At 41.8% G+C, this 21,394-nt stretch overlaps 1 protein-coding gene across 2 annotated transcripts in view; it reads right to left on the bottom strand.

Moving 5' to 3' along the window:
- The window catches only part of pde5ab (phosphodiesterase 5A, cGMP-specific, b), a 56,032-nt gene extending 55,184 nt beyond the window's left edge, over window positions 1-848 (bottom strand). For both annotated transcript variants that reach the window (XM_053416778.1, XM_053416779.1), the window contains exon 1: window positions 542-848. In XM_053416778.1, coding sequence (XP_053272753.1) covers window positions 542-639 — 98 coding nt within the window. In that variant the 5' untranslated portion in view covers window positions 640-848. The remainder of the gene's footprint in view (window positions 1-541) is intronic.
- Window positions 849-21,394: the final 20,546 nt, after the last annotated feature.

Here is a 21,394-nt window from a genome sequence, read left to right as displayed (position 1 = left end):
CGAGGACCTATCCGACGGAAAGGTGCAAATTAAACGGCAGTAAAAGTTAATGTTTAAAGGGGCCCCGGTGCAACTCGCAGGGCTGTTACTGATTGTGAAGTGGATGGTGAAATTGAACGAGTGGCGAGCTGTGAGGAAGTGGCGGGACAGGAGAAGGGGTGTTTATGGTTGAAGTGGGTCAGCAGCCCACCTGAGCTGGGACAGGAGCTTTTTCCAGGTCATCATGGACCTGACAGACCCCCCCCCATCTCCACTGCACAGGCTGTTAGATGTGATCAGTGCAGGGTTGCACACACTTCCTGAGGTAAAGTGATACCTAGAACACAAACAATCCAAAACACTACCAGAGGAAATGAACCTGCTCCTGATGGGCGGCTGGGCTGCACACAAAGCAAACTTGAGGTGTTTTTTTTTTTATTTGCAGAGGAAGCTTCCCCCCGGTCAGGAAAGTACACACGCGCATTCACCGGGCTGCAGATAAACACAGCACTAACATGGTTTGAATGTGCAGCCACCCTCCCACCTCCACCTCCGCTTTTACCTTGACGCCTTCCTGATGAAGTAGGAGTGGGTGAACTCCAAGTGGTCGTCCAGCCACGCTTCCATCCTCTCGCTTTCCGGGGAGCAGCAGTCCTCCATGGCGCAGAGGAAGCCGACGACAAGTCTCCCACCGTGCGCTCCGGTTACCGACTACATGTAGTCCCCCCTCCCCGGTGCGCGCGCGCGTAAAACCCCGGTGCCGGAGAGTGTGTGCGGAGAAAGAGAGAGAGAGAGAGAGAGAGAGAGAGAGAGAGAGAGAGAGAGAGAGAGAGAGAGAGAGAGAGAGAGAGAGAGAGAGAGCTGCTGGTGCTGGCGGGCTGCTCGAGCGGTGCACGCGGATCATAAAGCGTTGACTGTGCGCTTCCTCTTTGGTGAAGCGACTGTTGTAAGGAGTAGAGGGAGGGAGAGAGAAGGAGCGACAGAGAGAGAGAGAGAGAGAGAGAGAGAGAGAGAGAGAGAGAGAGAGAGAGAGAGAGAGAGAGAGAGAGAGAGAGAGAATCACCCCCCTCTGTCACACTGTTTTGATAAAGGACGCCACAAATGTACACAACATCCATTCGTTTACAACATGGGGCATCCATAAAGTATTATTCTTATTATGGAACACTGGACATTCCAGGAACCTTAAAACAAACTAAATTGGTCCGGCCCACGTGGGAATATGGCCCTGGTGATATTTATTAAAGACTGAAGGACCAGCGGGAAGCACTGTGTAATTTTGCTTTTGTTGGCCCGGACATAGAAATAGATTTCTGTCGCTCGATTAGTCAAAAGATCACAGTGGATGGACCAGTGGATTCCTGCGGATTAAAAAAGGAAATGTGGAAAAGTGGAAATCGTGTTTCCAGGTGTTGGGGAGTGAGGCTACCTTTGATAAGGGTGGATGGCATACGGATGTGGGCCACCACATCGGGAATGATGTGGCATAGCTGGCCATCTTGGGGCCCAGCAAATCAGATGGGAGCCCAAAGTTGCCCACTTATGAAATAGCAAATGTCCCACAACATACACCTGGAAGAAACTCAACACGTAAGCATAGAAACTCTACGGCCACTAGCATCGGAGGTTTAATTGCTGAGAGACGCACACACACACCAATGCACGATAATGAATGCTCACAACAGCCCGGGCCCCATGTATAGGCTACGTGTGTTCCCACGGGATAGTTTCGACACAGTACCATGAATCAGCCTTAATCTGGACGTGACCCTAATGTGACCCATGTGGGGACATAGGTACATTACATTGGCGGGGTATATTTTGTACTTGACAGAGCTTTTTCACATCAGGATGACGAGTTCTGCTCATATCCAAGCTCATGTGTGAAATTCTAGGAGTGAACACAAAGTGAATATCTTGTGATACATGGTACATATACATTTGTGTCAGAATCTCAGTTTGATACATTAGTCATAAAAGATGCGAGTTTCAAAAATGGTCCGATGTTGACAGCTTCTGTCTCTCTCTAGTCTCCAACCGTGTCTCCATTGAAAAGCCAAAATATAAAGCCTTCACAAAACAAATATGAAGAGCCTCTAGGGCAACGTCCTGGGAAGGTTCAGAAGATGTTCCCATCTAGTTAAAAAGTTATATTCCCACATTCCCAAGGGCACATTTGTTTTGTTCTAAGATATACAGAGGTTTGTAGAGTTACTCAAAGCCGATGAGTAAGTGTTTCAGTTTCCATTAGTTGCCTGACAATGACCTTCTGGGAATGATCCAGGAACTAAACTTGAACATTTCTGGAACAATCTTTGAAGGTTGTGAGAAAAATTGGGGGATTTTTCCATCATTGTACCCAAGATTTGGATCCAACCCCACCCTGCTGAACATTACTGGTCCTGCCAGATTTGAGACTGGAATCTGGCCAGAGATCTCAACAAGACCTTTGAGGATCCTCAGGGTTCAGGGCAGGTTGCAGACGTCAAGCTTAGGGTACCCAACTGAGATCTTAGACTAAGTAAAAATTGAGGATCTCATGCCAATACCCTACGTAGCAAGAGCATAACAGGGGAATAGAGTAGAACTATACAGATCCTAAATTAAACACTCGTTGAGTTTGTGTACAATGACTTCTCTTAGCTGTATGATGCACATTTATCATCTCCAGAGAGGTTTTTTCATTCATTTCTATTTAGATATTTGGTTTATACTAAACTGATTCATAGCAGCTACAAAGTAGACCTTTTAGACCTTGGCATCTGCAGTAATAACTTCCCCAGAAAGATGCAGATGGCTTCTCACACTCTAATAACTAGTAGAAACAAACAAGGCAAATATTAGCCGTGATATATATTTTTTTACGCGGGAATGTATTTAGAGAAACACAGAACAGCTTTTCGAATGTCAAAACATTCTGTGAATTTAAAATATAAGCAAAAATGATCATCTCTGTCAGCTTCCAACAGCTGAAACTAGTTGAAATTTCATTATATATAATTGGAGGAAATTGAAGGAATTCTTTTGAGAGGGCAGACTCTCCCACGCAGATAATCCAGCCTGCATACTGTAATTAAACAGCTTATTCCAAATAAAAATCCACAACAAACCCAAGTGGTAATTAACTCTTAAATTTTCTGTGAATCATATATAGCAGGAGGGGCTCAGGAGCTTTTTATTGATGAAGTCTAATGGCTTTCAGCCTCTGTGTCTGCTGCTGGTCTCCAGTGTCCTCCCAGCTGGACACGCTGTGCCGCCGGTGGTGTTACCTTACCAGCAGATGGTGGCTGGTCGTCCCCGGGGGTAGCCCACCAGCAGCACCCCCAACCCCCTCCGAGCCTTCCATCAATCCCAACAGCACATAGAGCCAATCAGAGACAACAGAGCCTCCCGTCAGTCCAACGGTGAGACTGAGAAGGGAAACACATCTTTCTATCCATCTATCTATCCATCTATCCATCTATCTAACCTTCTATCTATCTGTCTATCTATCTATCTATCTATCTATCTATCTATCCATCTATCTATCTTTTTTTTTTTTACTTGTTCCTGATAATAGTCTACATTTGATTTGTCCATGCAAGAGGAAGTGATCACATTTATCTCTAACCCAGTACAGCTCCAGATACTTTGGAATTCTGCTTAGATTGAGAGGCTGATCGACGAGTTGGCGAAACCCTTATCTAGCAGATGTTCAGATAATTCAATTAAAATTTTACCCGTTGGTGGCGCTAAAGGAAAAGTCAGGTTTACCAAAGTCAGTAGGAATCATGCTCTGGGGGCTGTGAATGTGCCAAATACCATAGCAATCAGCATACTAGTCTAATTTATTCTTGACCAAAGTGAGTGACTGACCGTAATTTCAGGTTGTGTTCACAAGATTGAAATTGATGAATTCACGTATTTACACAGGAATACTGTGATTGGCGTTTGTAAAAATCTATTTCCAATAATCTATAAATTATCAGTTTTAAATAACTTTGAATGATATTGTGTAATGTCTGAATTCCACAGATGCTTTGTGTCTGCTTTAGAATGTGAAGCACAAGTTCTCTTCCACAAATTAAATCTTCAGGTATTTGTACTCCCCACTACACACACACACACACACACAGTCCCTCCGGCTCTTTGACTCTTGAAGTTCTAAATGTGTTTCAGAGCTGCGCTGGTCAAGACTTGTATGTACCACTCACATTATCCCTCTGTAACCGTGCACTTCCACTTCTAAACCCTTTACCGTGTTACTATAGTCCACCTATAAACGTGGTGAGGGTATAGAACTGGGTTCTGCCTGCAAACGCTGAACAAGAGGCAGAGCGTGTCATCTAACACACTAACACACTAACACACACACACACACACATGCCTCCTCGTCTCTCTATTCATCCCCTGTGGTCAGATCAGAGCTGACATAATTGAAAAGCTTTTTTCTGATGGACTGGCCAGATACTATTTGTACGGTGTGCTTGTGCATATGTGTTGGTGTATGTGTGTGTGGGTGTGTGCGAGAGATAAACGAAAAACATGAATAGAAGAGCCTCAACATGAATGGAAAAAGGACAACACAACTGCAGTGACAACGGATGTGCTCAATAAAAGAAGCCGTACCTCGGAGCACCCAAAGATGACTGAACCACCTTTGAGAAAAAAAAATGAAACATGTACTTTGTCTTTCTTGATCGGTCCACGCTTCATCTGCTAACATACAGGAGGCAGCGTTTATGACCAATAACGCCACCAGGGGGGCGATTTGAGGCTTTGGCTTCACTTTTGTGAGCCATGATCCATTTTAATGTATATTCCCCAAAGGGTTTCAAACAGTGGATAAGACACTGACGGGAGCACCTGTCTGCGTATTAGTTGTGACTAATCCATTTTACAGTGGCTAATTTTGTTCAGTTGTGTTTCTGCCCGATGTTTCATGGCTGCCTTCACACAACCCATAGCGTGTTTAATCAACACATAATAGAGAAGACGAAAGGAAAGGGGAGGGGTTGCCATTTAGATGAGAAATGTTTTGGTCCCAGAAGCCGGTGAAAATGCGACACCTAGTGGCAGTGAAGAGATAACCTTTATGACATGCTAGGTCTTTTTTAGACGTCATAAAGGGAAACAGCTGCTGGACTGAAGAATATTGTTTGTACAGGATTGTTAGCAAAGCTGTAGAATAACGGCTCAGTTTATAACATTTCTACAGATGCACTCACTTTAAGTTTCACGCCTTATAAAGAGTTTTATGAATAGGCATCCACTCACATTGTCATTGCCCAAGAAATACTCCAATGAAACAGAAAATAGTAACAACAACAAAAACTACATAGGAGGAGCAACTGTAGATGTGCTTGTGTGCAACATGACTAAGGTATATATAAAGTCTATCAAATAAACGCACATATACTTTATACATATACATGCATCCACACAAACTGTGCATATATATTCATACAGTACATCTCGGTGCTCACGTGCTATTCAAAGCACAAAAATCTGTATCTGTCATCGCACACACTCATGCATTATGTAACACATTAATGTGCCTGGGGTGGTGTATCAAATACAAACAGGCATGCATACAGATCTGAATCCAGAGCACACATACACTCGCTTTGTGTCTCACACACACACACACACACACACACACACTAACACGGGGAGAGATATAGAGTGGGCACATTTCTGCTCATTCTTCACTGTGTGTCAGTGGACTTTGCCCTCGAGCCTGTCCGTCTGGAGCCGCTCAGTAAACAAGTCTGAAACAACAGGGAAGGAAATAAAAGCCATAGCAGGACCTCAGCTGTACTTGAACCACACGCGGCTCATATCAGCTCACTTGGCTTGGATATGTGGTCAAAGGAAACTGTTACAAATGTAAAACTTGGCTCCTTTTTTTGTGCTGATAAAAGAAACCAGCCCCTTTTCCTGATGAAACCAAAATCGTCACATTCAGTCTACACATTGGCACTTGGAGCTGGAGCCGAACAGCTTTAAGTTTTGACAACTCAGCAGCACAATCCAGCGTTTAGTCGGCCCTGCCAGAGGCATTATGCTGGAAAGAAAATTCACTCAAGGAGATAAAAGCCTTCATTTCAGCATCACCTCGGATCCTGAAAACAGGGCTGCTTGCAAGCGGGGCTTCGTTTAATGGCTTCCCTTCATCCAGCAAATGTGTGAGGAAACACAGACGTTTGTCTGCACAGCGTCAGTACAGAGCGGGGACAACAGGAATAGATCTCACAAGAGGAGAGCGAGAGAACGACGGAGCTGCTCGCTTTCAGCTACAGAGGCAGTGTTGCTATGAAATCGCCACAAGCAAATTGACAGTGGTTTGAGAAAAAAGTGACATAATCAACTGTTTGCACCAATCTACTGACTGGAACACAGAACTTTCTGTGCCGGCAATGTGTTTATACAGAAATATAAAAATCCCATTTTAGGGCTTTGGTGGCAAAGAGCAAAAACAGATTGAAATCCTAACGGCACAGAAACAGGGAGACTCTCATTTTTTTAAAGATGTCGCAATATGCATAATAGTTCTTACTTGGATGTTCCAGCAGCTTTAAGTGTGCAAATACATCTAGAAATTGCTTTATAGTGGTGTGGATGTTAACCTGTGTAACTATCTAGAGAGAAAAATGTATTGGTTTATGGAGAGTTGGACTGGCACTGGCTCATGTACCTCTAATATGATGAGTACAACTAATTTAGCTGATTTCCAATCTCGCTTATCCCAGTGCATGCTGGGATACACCGGGGAGACACATTGCCGCAATCTGCAAAGGCGAGAGGTGACTCTACGTTGTGTTCAACCATTAAAACCTCCGTACCCAGTTTGAATATAGTCAGTATATGTTCCCAAACACATTCACATCTGAACTGAACTTTCCTCTTCACAGTCAGAGTTTTTGAGTGATGCAGGAACTGATTGCCTCTCCACCCCCACAGAGGATGAATGGTGCATGATGACAGGCACCCGGCTGAAACATGATCACCCATCTGCATGGCCTCGTGGCTCCTTGATGAGCGTTATGCAGATGAGCCTGGAGTCAAAGTTGTTTTGATGAGGAGAAGATTTGCAATCCCAGCCGTATCGCCCCCACGTTCACATACTTAGATTGACATGTGTCATCCACACTAGTACATCTCCCCGGGGGGAGCACTTATTGCTAAGGGAGCGGACACTGCCAAGTAATTATTACACTTATCTAGAAAATGATGGACACCTCCTGTTGGGTGCACAAAACTCAAGATACTGAAGAGAACAGCGAGAGCCAGATGAGGAAAACCCCCAGTCTGGAAAATAAAATAAAATAAAAAGTAAAAGGTTTGTATTTATAAAGAGCTTTTCTAGTCTTGATGGCCACTTAAAGTGCTCTACAGTAGTTTTGTCATTCGACCATTCACACACACATTCAGTTCATCAATGTGCAGCACATGGAACAGGGCAGGACATCCACCAACCTTAATGAAGGCGGTTCGAACGAGAGCAAATTCAGAGCTCCAGCTGGAAAGAAAGTTTGCTTCACCTTGAAAACGTTAAATGGTAGATGTGAGATTTCAGCTCAGGGAACATAGAGAGAACTTTTATTATGAAATCAGGCATAAGGCTGAGAGGGTTTGTAAAGCAAACTTGAGGACATTTTGATCATCTCGAGTGGAACCTTGGGAGGTCAGCATCGCAGAGGTAGTTTTTCTTGTGAACTTGCAATTTCCAGTTTTGAAAACCATTGAGTTTTAACGACAAACCTTATGAAATTGATGTCTACTACAACATAATTTCCCCCAAAATCTGCACATTCCGTTTGGGTTTGAACCACAAATGATACATATCTGAGTTGAATGCCCTCCTTCCTATCACTGTTACCCCAGAGGACTTTGGCTTTTTGCCTCAGGCCTGGGAATGCTTTCACTTCCCCGTTTCATCTATCTCGCACGAAAGATGTTGTCCTGATCTCAATTATTGTCCAGATTTATGGCCGTCTCTGCAGTCATAACAGCTCCCATAACTCAGCAGAAAATAGCCTTACAGTCGATGTTGCCATCTGGAAGGCATCTAACAGTTTGCATATAGATTTACCCTTGGATTTTACTGCATTGTTTGCCAGCGACCTTATTCTGAACTCTGAGTTTGGTAAGGTAATGGCCCAGAGGAGCTGTCTCACTGATTCCTGCCCTAGTTCTTCTGGAAGAGGGTTGAGAGACGGTTTGTTTTCTGAGAAGAACATAGGCGTGCACTGAGAGAAGAAGGGAAGGAACCAAGACTCAAGATTTACGATGGCAAATGTGGTTATTAGAGCGAGGATTTACTGGAGGTGTATCACTAAGAGATGTCGGCACTGCTGTAGTCCTTTGAAATGTACTTACATGAGCACACACACACACAGACACACACTCATACGCACACAGACACACACTCATACGCACACACACAGACACTCACACGCACACAGCGAGTTATTATCTCAAACGAGTATTTTCAAACCTGATGGTATCAATATTTTGTATCATTATTTGCTTTTTTGTACTTTTAATTTGCTTAGAGCAAAGTAGGAAACATTTAGGTCACACACTCATTTTCAGAGGTTTTTGCCATCAGGGCCAAAAGGCTCTTGAATTAATTGCCAGTGGAAAGACAGTCTTTGAAATCTCTAGGGGCATGTACTTGAATATATTTGGGGCGTCACCAGTTATTATTGTTCTTTAATCTTTAATATTATCATTATTGCTATCATTGTTTATGTACTTTCGTCTGTATTTTTAACCACTTGTTGTTAAATCATTACATAAAGTTGTTATAAGTATTATCATTGAAATACTTGGGATAAAACTTGTAAATGAGTGACAATGGCTGCTTTTTCACCGAGCCACTATGGGGCTTGGTGAAGGTGCTACAGTACCTGTCGAGAGCGCGCAAGTAGCGAACATGAACACATCAGGAAGAAGAAGACTTGATGCCTGCTAACAACATTACATTGTAAATTGGCTGCAAAAAGCAACAAAAAAAAAAGAACAACTTTGAACAAGAATTCCCCTGCTAGCATGACAGCTAGCATTAGCTTTGCTCCTACGTAGCACGCTAGCTCTGCTCCCGGAGCTGATGCTACTGACGTTCACCTGCCAGCCAACCAGGAGCCTTACTGCATTGGAGCTCACGGACTTAAATTGACCTTTTCTCGACAAGTTCGTCCAATTCTTGGTTACGGAATCATTTTGGCTGTGCAAAGGTAAGAGGGAGGCTTTTTACTTTTCATTCAGTGTCAAGTGGTGTGCTGCCATTTTGTTGTGTTTCATATTTCAGTCAAACCAGTGCAGTAATTGAGATGTGGCAAGTAAAGTAGTTAAAACAGAAACAATTGAGTTGTTTAATTGAGTTTTCATCAGTGAGGTTTTGTGCTGGGTCAAATGAATCGGCAATCAAAATATAACTTTGTATCATTCACTGCACTTTTTCTTTCTACAAAATGTTCAGCCTGTACAAATGGTAAATTGTCGGTATTTATATAGAGCTTTTCTTGTCTTGATGACCACTCAAAGCACTTCACAATACAGTTTATTGCCATTTGTTTGTATGCAGTTGCACCCCCGCCAGTGGGCGCACATTGTCTGGCAGTAGGCCCCAGCTTGAAGCCGCGACCACCGCTGCTGCACAAACAGCTGTTCACCTATTTATTCACAGTTCAGTGATGCTCAACTCACTACGCAGAAACCTGAAGAGAAAGAGATAGAAACCATCTATCTATCTATCTATCTATCTATCTATCTTTTCTAAATCTAATTTAAGTTATTAATTGATAGAAAGGTTTGAACTCCAATATTAGATTACATTTTTTATCTAAATGCTTTTGAATACTGTTTATGGCATTATTGGCATTGCATGCAGATGGTGGCCTCATTTGTCAGTTTCCTCTGTGGTCTCGAACTGTGTCTTGTTATCCTTTCAATTATCCTAATAACATACTGTCGTTTTTTTTTTTCTTCAATTATGGTTGGGAGAATTTATCATATTCCATGGAAACCAGTTAAATGTGCCACTTATTCTGCCCAGTTTCCTCGTCTGCCAGTGTCATAATACCACTGGATAGAGCTAGAGTAAGACATTATCAAGTTCACCACAAAGTGTCCCCCCAAAAAAGGTTACAAAATAAGTGGGCTATTTCCTGTGAAGTAGAGAGCTTTTCCCAAGAAAGGCAGAATCCTCAAATGGGTACAAACGTACACAGAATACCGACAGTTGTACATCGTGTTTAAGTTGTTGTTCTTTCAAGTTAGTGAGGCATTGCTGTGCCTTAGTGTACATTTTCACCATCTTAATTTGGCATAATAGCATATTTAACATGTTAAGATTTGCTAATTAAGTTTTGAACAAAATATAAGCTGACGACAGCGCGATGGAAACTCGGAAGATCACCAAAGTGCCTAAGTGCGTGAACCACATTGCATCACAGTCTTTTTAGTAGTTCCCAAGGTAGTTCACTAAAAGCCAAAAATGTCAACCTTGAGGCGCAAGTATAAAAAGTCGGAGCATCATGCCATGAAGCTACCAAAGGAAAACAAACCTCGATTCAAAGTTCTGGAGCTTTTCACCCTCTTCGCCAGCAGAAAACTGTTTGCTCAGTTGTCATGGAACTGTAATTCTACATACTTTTATGACTTGTCCACATTTCCTCAGGAGGATTTGAAAAGCACACAGTCACATAACAGATATTTAGATTGTGTGTTAGTCTGAAAATCCCAGACTTGTGCTCTAACTGGATAGACGGCGCGACCGTTTGCCAGTTGTCTGGGTGTGTGAGGGTCCAGGTGCACAGCAAGTAAAAGTAGAAACCAGGATATCAAGCGGTGGGAAGATTTGTCACAGTAAACTGACCTAACAGAAATCCGTATTCAGCATAGTCCTCACCACAGTCTGAGCCCCAACCTGAGTCACCAAAAATAAAAAAATAAACCTAATGCAGAGCGAAAGCTACTTGGCCAACGACTTCAGAGAAGCTGGCCTACTTCAGAATGAACCACCTGCAGGAGAGAGCCATATATCTCCAGACAAAGCACCTGTGTGTGACAAATTTCTGACAAAAAAACAGTAAATTGTGGGCTAAAAGCTGTCTGCTCAATAGGAAAAAGGCTGTGTGTGTTTTGTAGTATAAAAGTGTTATATTGTTATATTCCAGCTACTATTAAATATAGATATACGACATATTTAAAATATGTTCTATACTTGTCTTTTACATCTACCTGTCTATTCCAGGTGTGCTTGTTTGCATGAACGTGTGTGTGTATGTGTGTGTGTGTGTGTGTGTGGATAATCAGCCCATGGAAACACTGTAGGGGGGAAAAAAATCTGTGCTGAGTGGAAACACACTCATTAACGCTGTTTGTGCAAGAGTGTGTGTTGTGTGATGCCCCAGGGTTGTGCTCAGATGTTGTTTGGTTACTAGCTTGCACACCCACATGTATACTGCACGCACACCGTGTCCCATGATGCACTTATGTTCACACACAGGCCGGATCAGTACAAACTGTTCATCCACATGCTCCCTGGTCAGTAATTACAGCACATGAGTAATGCTATGATCATAACATTTCTTGAACTGAAATGATTAAAGCCACCATTTTGTACATCAGTAATGATAAATATATGTTTGTAAAACCAAAGTGAAATTTCTTTGTAGCTAAACTATGTAGCTTCTGCTGAGCAATGTACATACCACATTGTGGCAAGTACAGGATACAGGTAAATGTACTGTAAGAGAAGAGTCATAAAGTGAGTGGTATGACGTAATGTCAGTTTCACAGCCAATGCCTATCTAAAGTTTAACTTTCGACATCATACGATACTGAACTATACCAGATCAAATAAGGATGTAGCAGCAAAACCCTGAGTGCACTGACAAAAGCAAGGATCTGATCGACTTTTGGGAGAGAATCAATTGGTAATCCTTCTGTTGAAAAGTAAGTGTATAGAGCATATAGAATTTGACTTTGCAGTGCATGTCACAAATAAAACCCTAACTTATACACAGAGCACAGGGATATACAGCTATTCTGATCATGTAGATTCAAGCTAATCCTTTTGGTCAAGTGTGTCAGAACGTTTCTGGAATCGAGATACTCTTCTATTATTGTATGTTTTAGTGGAAATATAGTGACCTGGGTGGCTTTTAAACAGAACTCCTCGGGTTTCTGAGGACCTGCTGCCCTTCTAAGAATATTTTTGAAGACTGAAGGTAGATGAAGTGGGAAATACATAGCACAATATGACCACTCGCTGTTCCACTAACCACAATGCAGTCACGTCTAGGCTGCAAAATATATCAAGTCAGCTAATCCTGCCTTAGGCTTTAAAATCTGTTATTTCAGTCTTGTCAGGTTGTTGTTTGCCATTAAATGGAGAACATATTTACTTATAAAATCCCCGAAGGGTTGGTCCAAACTGAAAGGGACCTGTTGCATCTGGTCTTAAGAAGCTTCTGACCTACCTTTAAGAATTTTATTAGTGTTTTTGTGTCTCATCGTGGAGTAAAAGCTACTTTTAGAGGATGTTAGCCCCCTGAAGAGTGGAACACATTTCCCTGTTTCAAGGCTGTTTCCTTTTTACTTAGAATGGTGTTGTTGTTAAACACTACAAAGTACTTACAGGTGCTAGTGGGCAAATGCTCTTCATTTGCATGTAGCCGTAATCCGATGAATCCCTCTGCAGACACTATGTATAAATGATCATCGTACTATATGGAGCACATATGCTTCTGGCAGTCACACATGTTTACACCCACACATTAAAACGCACACATACTTCAGTGATGTAGTACTGTTCTTTCATTACAAGCAATGCATATAGATGGATTGAGATAGGAATGGTCATAAAGATACAGTACAGGCTTTTGGTCCCTAGCATAGGCTAAGCTCTAACAACACTCAATCCCACAAATCCTATAATGCATCTCATAAGTGTCTTTTGTAAGTCTTGCCGTGCCTAATATATGGTCAGATGTTTAACGGTCTTTCATAGTCCATTTCAAGATCATCAGCTAAAATAACCCCTATTATTTAAGACTTGCTACAAATAATTCCAATGAAATCACCCGGGTTAAAGACTACTATACACACGGTGAAGTGCGCCTTAATTTGAGGCTAAGTGACTTCAAGTTGTAAAACTGTTAAGGTGACCAGACTCCTGGTTTTAAGCTGGGTGTAACAAGACTATGATGCTGGTGGCTCTGTCTTATGAAACCTGTCATTATGCTAATTTTTATTTTTTGATCCTGAAGCAAAAGTTATTCTTTCCTAAAAAGCTCGAGGAGGCAAAGTCTGACATCATTACCCCAGATTCCAACTGATAACAATTTGGTAGCCATGTCCATAGCCCTAGATGAAAAGCTTACCTTTTTGTATCAGTTGGTGTACTGGCCTGCATTGTTTTCTGCTCTGTCCCGGCTGTATTGATGCTGCGTGTCTAATCTTTAGCAGGTTTGTAGATGGCTTTAGTAAAGTTTTCTCTAACTTTAAGGTTGAATTACTCGCAGAGAGTTAACGCCACCTAAATTCAACTTCATAAGCTACTTCCTGTTAGACAAAACAGGTCGAGCAGCAAAAACAACTTTTGAGGAAGACATATACAAAACACTGACGTCAGGCACATTTTCATATTGCTCATAAAGTCTCGCCCACATACCAGGTTTTGACATTTAAATCAGGAGCGTAGAGGTGTTCATCGCACCTGGAGTCTTGTACAGGGAGATGTAAACTTGCCTCATCTGTGTTCTGACACACTGAATGTATGTATGAGGTTCTGTGGTCCGGCCTGCTCCATGTCAAGTGCGTGAACAAGTGTCAATCATGCAAGGAAGTTAAGAACACTAACTTTCAATGTAATAGAGGGAGAGAGACGTGCAAGATGAAAAGGGACAGGCCACTGTCAGAGTTCGAAAAAAACGTCAGGAATTCATTTAGCATAGTTTGGCTGCTGGTTTGGCCTGCTTAAAAGTTCTCCTTAGAGTCATAACAGTAAAATGTGATTTAAAAGTCAAAACCAGTGCATCTCATACGTTCCTTTAATGTCATAATCACTGATATATATGAAATATATGCCCATAAATCTGCTTTGAAATCATAGAAAAAAAGGGTTCACCTTTTTTTCAGCATGTAAACAAATATAGGCAAAAGTGGCCCCTTGTTAACTGACTCCATGGCAACATTAACCTCCACTTAGATCATTGGAGCTGTGCAATTGTCATAGCGTCAGACTTTGAAACCTATTTCTGAAAACAAATATAATTAAAAAATGATTTGCTTAATTATAAATGTCACTGTTTGTTTTTTTTACTGTTTTCTTCAGCTGCAACAGAACCCCGAAGTTCCCTCTCTGCTCACATTACTAATTAGGGAAGTATAATTAACTTATTAATAGATCAAAGTCGGTAAAACATCAGTTAAGAATCAGTTAGTAAAATGATAAAACAACTGTTGGCTACAGATTCCCCCCTGGAATATCTACACATCATAGAGTACAGTAAACATTAACTAATATTGATCACTCTGTTCAGCATGGGTGACTGTAACTGTGGCACTATCATAGTTTTTACAATCTTAGCTTGTACACCCAGTTCCTAATGATAGTCCGATTGTCAAGTCCATCCTGTCTGTGGCAATTATCAATTTTATCTGCTAATAAGTGCTGAAACAAGCAGATCGTTTGTCAGGTCAGTCTGTGAGGAAGTGGACTTCAGTCAGTTAAGCAGAGAGCAGGAACACACCTCTGAGAGGGGCCACCAATTAATAATGTGCGGTTTCAGTCAACTCATACTCTGTTCTTTAGCATTAAGAATAGAGCAAACTTCTTCTGCAACTAGACAGAACTTTCACTGAGAAGAAACCGTATGTCCACCTCCTCATCCATTTATCTCGTCATTGGTCATAAACCAGTTTCCTGCAGAATTAATTCAAGCTATATTGATAACGATTGTGCACATGCACGTGCACAAAGGTCACTCTCACATGCAACAGATTCAGAGGGACAGGCACACACCAAAGAAGGAAAGATGAGTTCTCGTATGAGGGAAGGAACTTTCCACTAACTATGCCACAAACTATGAGGTCTGACTGTCTGCATGCACGGTCAAAAACGTTATGGACCATAGCACAAGCATGCAGCACTTTGCAGTAGTGTAAACACGCAGTGGCAAGAGCACACAACAACACAAGTGAGTATGCGGCAAGTAACGATGCATACACTTAATGAGAGGTCATGAGTAGTGTTAAAAATAAAAAAGTTTTCTAATTATTAAGAAACATTGTCATTTTGGTGTATTACAGTAATTTAAAAGACCAAATTACAAGGTTGTGATTTATGTAGCTGAAGGTGCAACAATACTTGAATCGGGGTCTCTGACACTAAGAAGCATATAAAGACAGCATCAATAATATTTTTTTTGCATTTATAAGAAATATTGCACTAAATAACTACTAATGTTGCTCCATATCTGCCGGATGACATGGACATGTGCAATTGTTAACACGCCAGAGGGCCAGATGACATGAAGTGTGTGCCACTGTTAAACTGTGGAGTTTTTACCTCCAGCTAGTAAAACTCTGCTGGGATTACTGGTTGTTCTGCTGCCCCCAACTGGACACAAATGTCCATACTACATTCAGATTGAAACCCTAGCTTGGAAATAAGTGATTTATAAGATTTTTTTTTATCTAGAAAGTGTTCGCTGGCCACATAGAGAATATCACAGCAGACATATGTCAATGGCATTTTAATCGGTGAAAAGCTCAGTACAGTACAGCCACACAGTCTTTTCGCTCCACGTCTGCTCAGTTAACTGGATTACTCCCAGTGTTGCTGCGAGCTGATGAATAGCCGGCGGTAGGTGTTAGGTAACATGTTGGGGGAAAGCGAGTTCTGGGCATCCATCATAATCATCGCCGCCCGGGGAGGTCTGCTCTGGATGCTGATGCTGAGTTGGATGGCATTCAGCTGTGGAGCGAAGGGCTGGCAGAAACAAGCCTTGTGGAGGGGAAAAGTGAACCACCTGTTCTACTCATAAGTTTTGGGGAATGGATTTTTCGTTCCGAAACGCAGTCACTGGTGTTGACTGACAAAATCCATCGACTTTCATGCATTCCTTCTTTTTTTCCAGGGGAGAGCAGTAAATCGTGGATACAAGAAATACTTTGTGTGACAAACTGGCACCCACAAACTTGAAGAAATAAATATTTTTTTAAACAGCGAGAGTCTATTTAAGGTTGAATCTATGAAATACATACGATCCCAAAGTAGAGGACTAGCTATTTTACTAACTTTTCGAAGGGTATTAAAATTGCCTTATGGTATTTTGTCATGATGAGAGTTGTTAGTTTGGGGTCACAAATTAGGGTCTAAATAAGCATTAACTAATCCGTCAATCACCATCCTCTTCACCCTCGTTCCCCAGACAAGTACGGCAAAAAAAAAAATGTATGATCATGTATCCAATAATATTTAACTTTGTTTGATACAAAAAGGACGCCTTACTTTCCACACCATTGGATGTAAATGATGAGTTGCAAATCAATGCTACTTTTTGGTTTGGGTCAGTCTTGTTGTTCATGTCAATCTGGTTTAGAGCAAAAGCAGGGAGGTATTTTTCACTTAGGAGCTCTGATAAATCCACTGTACACTGCATGCTCAGCCACGGAAGACTAGTAAGAACTAGCATTTAGCATTTTCTTAGTCTGGAAACCACACCACTGAGCTGACTCATGTTCATTTTGTCTTGCGGATGGGTCTGGCCTCCCCTCCTATTCAGAACGATTTTAATTTACCCTAACAATGGTCAGAACAATCGCAGGTTTGCTAGAGGAGCCCCTGATGGGAGCACCGTTGTAGCAATTTGTGTAAGCGCCAAGTCTTTTGAGTAATTTCCTTAGTAGTGACGTCTGTGTTTTCACGTGTTTTATAGTCAGACTGCAGAAAAAACATTGTAAGAATGACACAGACAAATGCATAATGTGGTTCTGTATCTTCTGGATATATGTTAACTGGCAACAAATCATTTATAAAAGTGTGTTATCTTTAGTTTGCTGTGGAGCCAAAAGATGATGAATTAATGCAAATATTGTTGAAATGAACTCGTACTGACATACTCACAGGCAACAGACTGAATTAGAGAGTAATCTGATGTATACAATTAATTTATCAATGTGTATCTCAGCCATAAAGGAATGTGAATAAATATTATCCTATAAATTAAACTGTGCAAAAGAACTAACATCAGACTAACACTGGACATGAAACTGTAAGAACATACCAACAAGGAGTAGTTTATATAATATGTGTTACCTTTTGAACTTTTAAGCACTGGTCTGGAGCTTACTTATTATTAGTGATAAGGTGTAGCTGTAAATCTTTGTCTCCAACCTCATGTCATGGCCATAATAACATATCAAATTATTCACCTTCCTCCCGCAGCCCTGACATTGTGTCCGTTCTCACCCATTCCCAGATTTAATAAATCAGATTCCCGGTTCACGTAATGGCGTCGTCTGGCTAATACCTCACCTCTGCAGCGGAAACATGTCCTAGATTCTACACACTAGCCAGCTGGCTCTGGTCTGCTATAATAGCCCCTGATAGATACCATGGAGAATGTGGTCTGCTCAGTGTAAGTCATATTTTAGACACAGTGATCTGTCAAGGCTTTCCCGGAGTTGATGTCAAAACTCGCCAGAGGTGTTTAAGTGTGAAGCAGAGGCAAACTGTCCTCCTGAGTAGTGTGACCTGAAGACGTGAATGAAAACCTATACTTTCTGAGAAGTTTCTAATAAAGTCTGCCACATTTAGCCGGATTCTAGATTAGGTAAATGAAGCATACGGCAGCTTTTCCACATAGGTTCACTTCATTCCACTTCTGCCCCTCTCTCCCCGGGTTACCGTTTTTCTTCTACATCTCATCTCATTTTTGAGGTTTATTTTTAACCAACTATGGCTTGGAATAGCTTGCATCCTGAAATGGAAATTTGGGGATGAACACAATGGGAACTTGGCGGCTTAACTGTCACCCTCAGAGGGAATAAGTGACTCATGTAACTTCAAAAGAATTGACTGCTGCCACACCAAAAGAAGAGAGGACGAAAAAAAGCCAGAAGAAAATGTGAACCAACCAACAAAAACACAGATTTAAACTGACACTTGATGTAAAAACAGCTCACACTGTTTGTACATCTTTGATCTTGCTTTCTTATTTCTTTCTTCATTATGCAATTGTCGTTCCTAGAGTGATGAAAAGCACATGGCCTTTGCTTACATGTTCCTATTATAAAGTAATAACTTCCAAGCGTGGATTGCAGGCCTAATCCAAATTTAGTCAAGGAGCAGGGCTATTAATCAAACGTTACGCCCAAAAGGGTTTTTATATAGCTGTAGAAAGAGAAAATATACCCTATTATAAACACACAACTGTCCACAGTGTTTATATCCAGTCAGGGCTTAGAAATGTAGCATGGCCTCAGTCAAAGTAGAAACAGGTCAGTGTATTTGCAATGGATTAGTGTTTGAAAGGTAACTTTGAAAGGTTGGCTACTATAAGGCCCAGAAAAAAAAAAGAATCAATCAAAGCATGTTTTAGTTCTCCACTGCTCTTTTATGATGGCGGTGTGGAGAAGATTTTGAAAAAAATGCAGAAAATATTGTTTCCCAGAGCAGGCATAGCTCTTCTTATTAATATTGTTGTTTCAAACATGGATGAAATACATGAAAAGAGCTTCTGCATTGTGTGTTGGTTTATGGCCCAAAACGTAACTGTTTCAATTCAGTCTCATGGCTTTTATCAGTGTGACTTATGTTAGAACATCAGAGGGTGAGTAAATATGATGGAATATTTTGCAGCTGCGGAGCCGGACATTTCTCACAATGTGTGGGGCACAAAAAAAGTGAATTGTTCACTATAGGTGACGGAAAGACAAATGATATTGTTAATCATTGTGTCTCTTATAAGCTATAAGATGGTATATGTCTCTGTTGTGTTGTGGCCCAAAAAATGTAAATTAACTTACGTTCATGCATGAACTTGCTGCAGTCTCGTTTCTGGCCTTCAATATCTGTCTGTTTATCTATTCCACTTTCTATTCTATTTCACAGACTTTACTTAGTTGAAGATTGCCGCTAACCTGGTAGTGTAACACGGGTTCAGTTGTCTGCTGCGTCTGGAAATTAAGCTGATTACAACAGTTTGTGGATCGCAAAAAAAATGAGCCACAAAAAGCTGCAAAGTTCAGTAAAAGTGTGAAAACCTGCAGAGTTGAGTGACATAGTGATTTGATTCACTATCGACACAAAATATTGATTTGTGCAGCTTTAAAGCAGAGGCAGAAAGCTGTAGTGTGGTTTTGTCACTCTAAGCAAAAGCTTTTATTCAAGCAAAAATGAAGCACAATTCCAAGTAAGCTCTCAATCTTTTGATGTGAATGCTAATAATACCCCGCTGAGGTTTAGCTGCAAAGACGCTTTCCACTTTGCCTCATTTCCCACAGAACATATAATTCCTCCAATATGCACACATGGCTCAGCGCTGAAGCAGCCCTAAGTGCTACATCCCATCCACATCCCACATTGCAAAAGAACTCTGCAGATAAACAATTCTGAGCCTATGTGGTGAAAACAAAGCAAAGGGTCCCCTGTAGGTATTTCCACTGTTAAGCAGACCAGATTGAAAAATGAGGCGCCGATCCAGAGGAGAGGACACAGGGGCCTTATATAGTCAGAGCAAACTCCTCCTTAGGCTCAGGTAGCGAACAAGTCAGGGATTTTAAGCATCCAGAGCTGATTAGCGGTTTCTGAAGATAAGAGGAAAAATGTCAAGAATCCTGAGCTCAGGGGGGAAAAACCTGGGAATAAACTGAACGACCCTGATGTTTATGTGCACAAAGTTGTGTAAGAGAGAAAGATAATGATCTCTGAAGAGTGAAAAAGAAATCACAAGCACAGGAGACATAGATTAGCGAATACGAAAATAAACATAATCCAAAAAGACAAACTGACCAGACCACAAGCCAGAATCAACTCTCCCCATGGCTGACCCCGGCCAATCACGATAGTCCACTCTCAAAAAGGGGGGTCAAAGCTTGAACTGTCAGGCTCCATCCACCAGTTCCTGGTTCAGCTTCAGTCCACGACTCCTTCGACCCTGTTGGGCTGTTGGTGCAGCACAGTGCCGGACTGTGGGATCCGCGCCGACTTTTTTTGTTCTTAATGATGGCATGTGTTTATTTATGCTAGCCTTTTGTGGGCGGCAACGACGCCATGTGAAAAATCATCTGAGAGGAGGGGTTGTTGAAGTGTGAGAGTTGACACACTCACCCCGGCACTCGTTTTAATAAAGCTGTGCTACTGGAAGAAAAATAGTTCGGACAGATGGAGGGAAAACAAGGCTGACTTGGATCTTTGTGCCAAGGCTTAAAATTCCCCCTTGCGGCAGTGAAACAGTTGTGTTTTATAAAATGCCAGCACCACTTTTATTTCAACGCAGTGTGAAAGACTCACTCAGAAGAAATTACACTCAGATTGTTACATTATAGTCAATTATAGTAACAGGTCTGCTTGAGTAACACACGCACACACACACACACACACACAAACACTTTACAGTCCATTGGTACCACACACAAACTCTTCCTTCCTCTTAAAAAAAGCGCAAAAACTCTCCTCACTACATCACACTCTGTCAGACAGGAAACTTCAACACACACACACACACATATTGGCAAATTCTCTCACTGATGAATGTGGTTGTTTTAAACCAGCAGCCCCCGTCCTTGCTCGAGTACAGTACTCACCCCATGGCGATGGAAAGAAGTCCTTCTGGCAATGCTGAGCGACCTCTGCAGCCTAAGCGCGCACTCCCATGCACATGCACTGATGGATTCTACCAAGGGGGTTTCCTCTCTCCTGGTTTTCTCCAGTTTTTACCCCCCACCCTTCTTTCCCTGACTTCAGCGGTATCCTTTTATGGAGCTAGAGTGGAAAGAGACAATTTAGATAAGAGTGTTAGAAAGGGAAGATGAGACATGATCATAATAATTGCTCCCCGTGCCCCACGCCAGGGACCTCACCAGCCTCCAGCGACACACCACTCTCACCTCCAATCTTCCACCTTCTCCACTCCCTCCTTCTCCTCCCTGTCAGGGACAAGATTTTGTGTACTTACAAGTACATGTACTCTCTTGGCAATTTTGTCTCGAGGTTGAGAATGATATGACGGTGTCGATTTGTCAAACCTCCAGGATCACCAGTCACTGCACTCACCAGCTCACATCCCAGGTGTATAACAGTCTCAAATCAGATGAATAGACTGCAAACAAGCAGGACCCTGGTGGCCGCCTCTTAGGGCCAGGAAAACAAACTGGTTCAATTGGTTATTGGAACAGTTATCTAAAAGTTTCC

This window comes from Pleuronectes platessa, chromosome 23 (genome assembly GCF_947347685.1).
Source record: "Pleuronectes platessa chromosome 23, fPlePla1.1, whole genome shotgun sequence".
In the NCBI taxonomy this organism is placed as follows: domain Eukaryota; kingdom Metazoa; phylum Chordata; class Actinopteri; order Pleuronectiformes; family Pleuronectidae; genus Pleuronectes; species Pleuronectes platessa.
The sequence above is the reverse complement of the archived record's forward strand: the minus strand, read 5'-3'. Positions and strand labels throughout refer to the sequence as shown.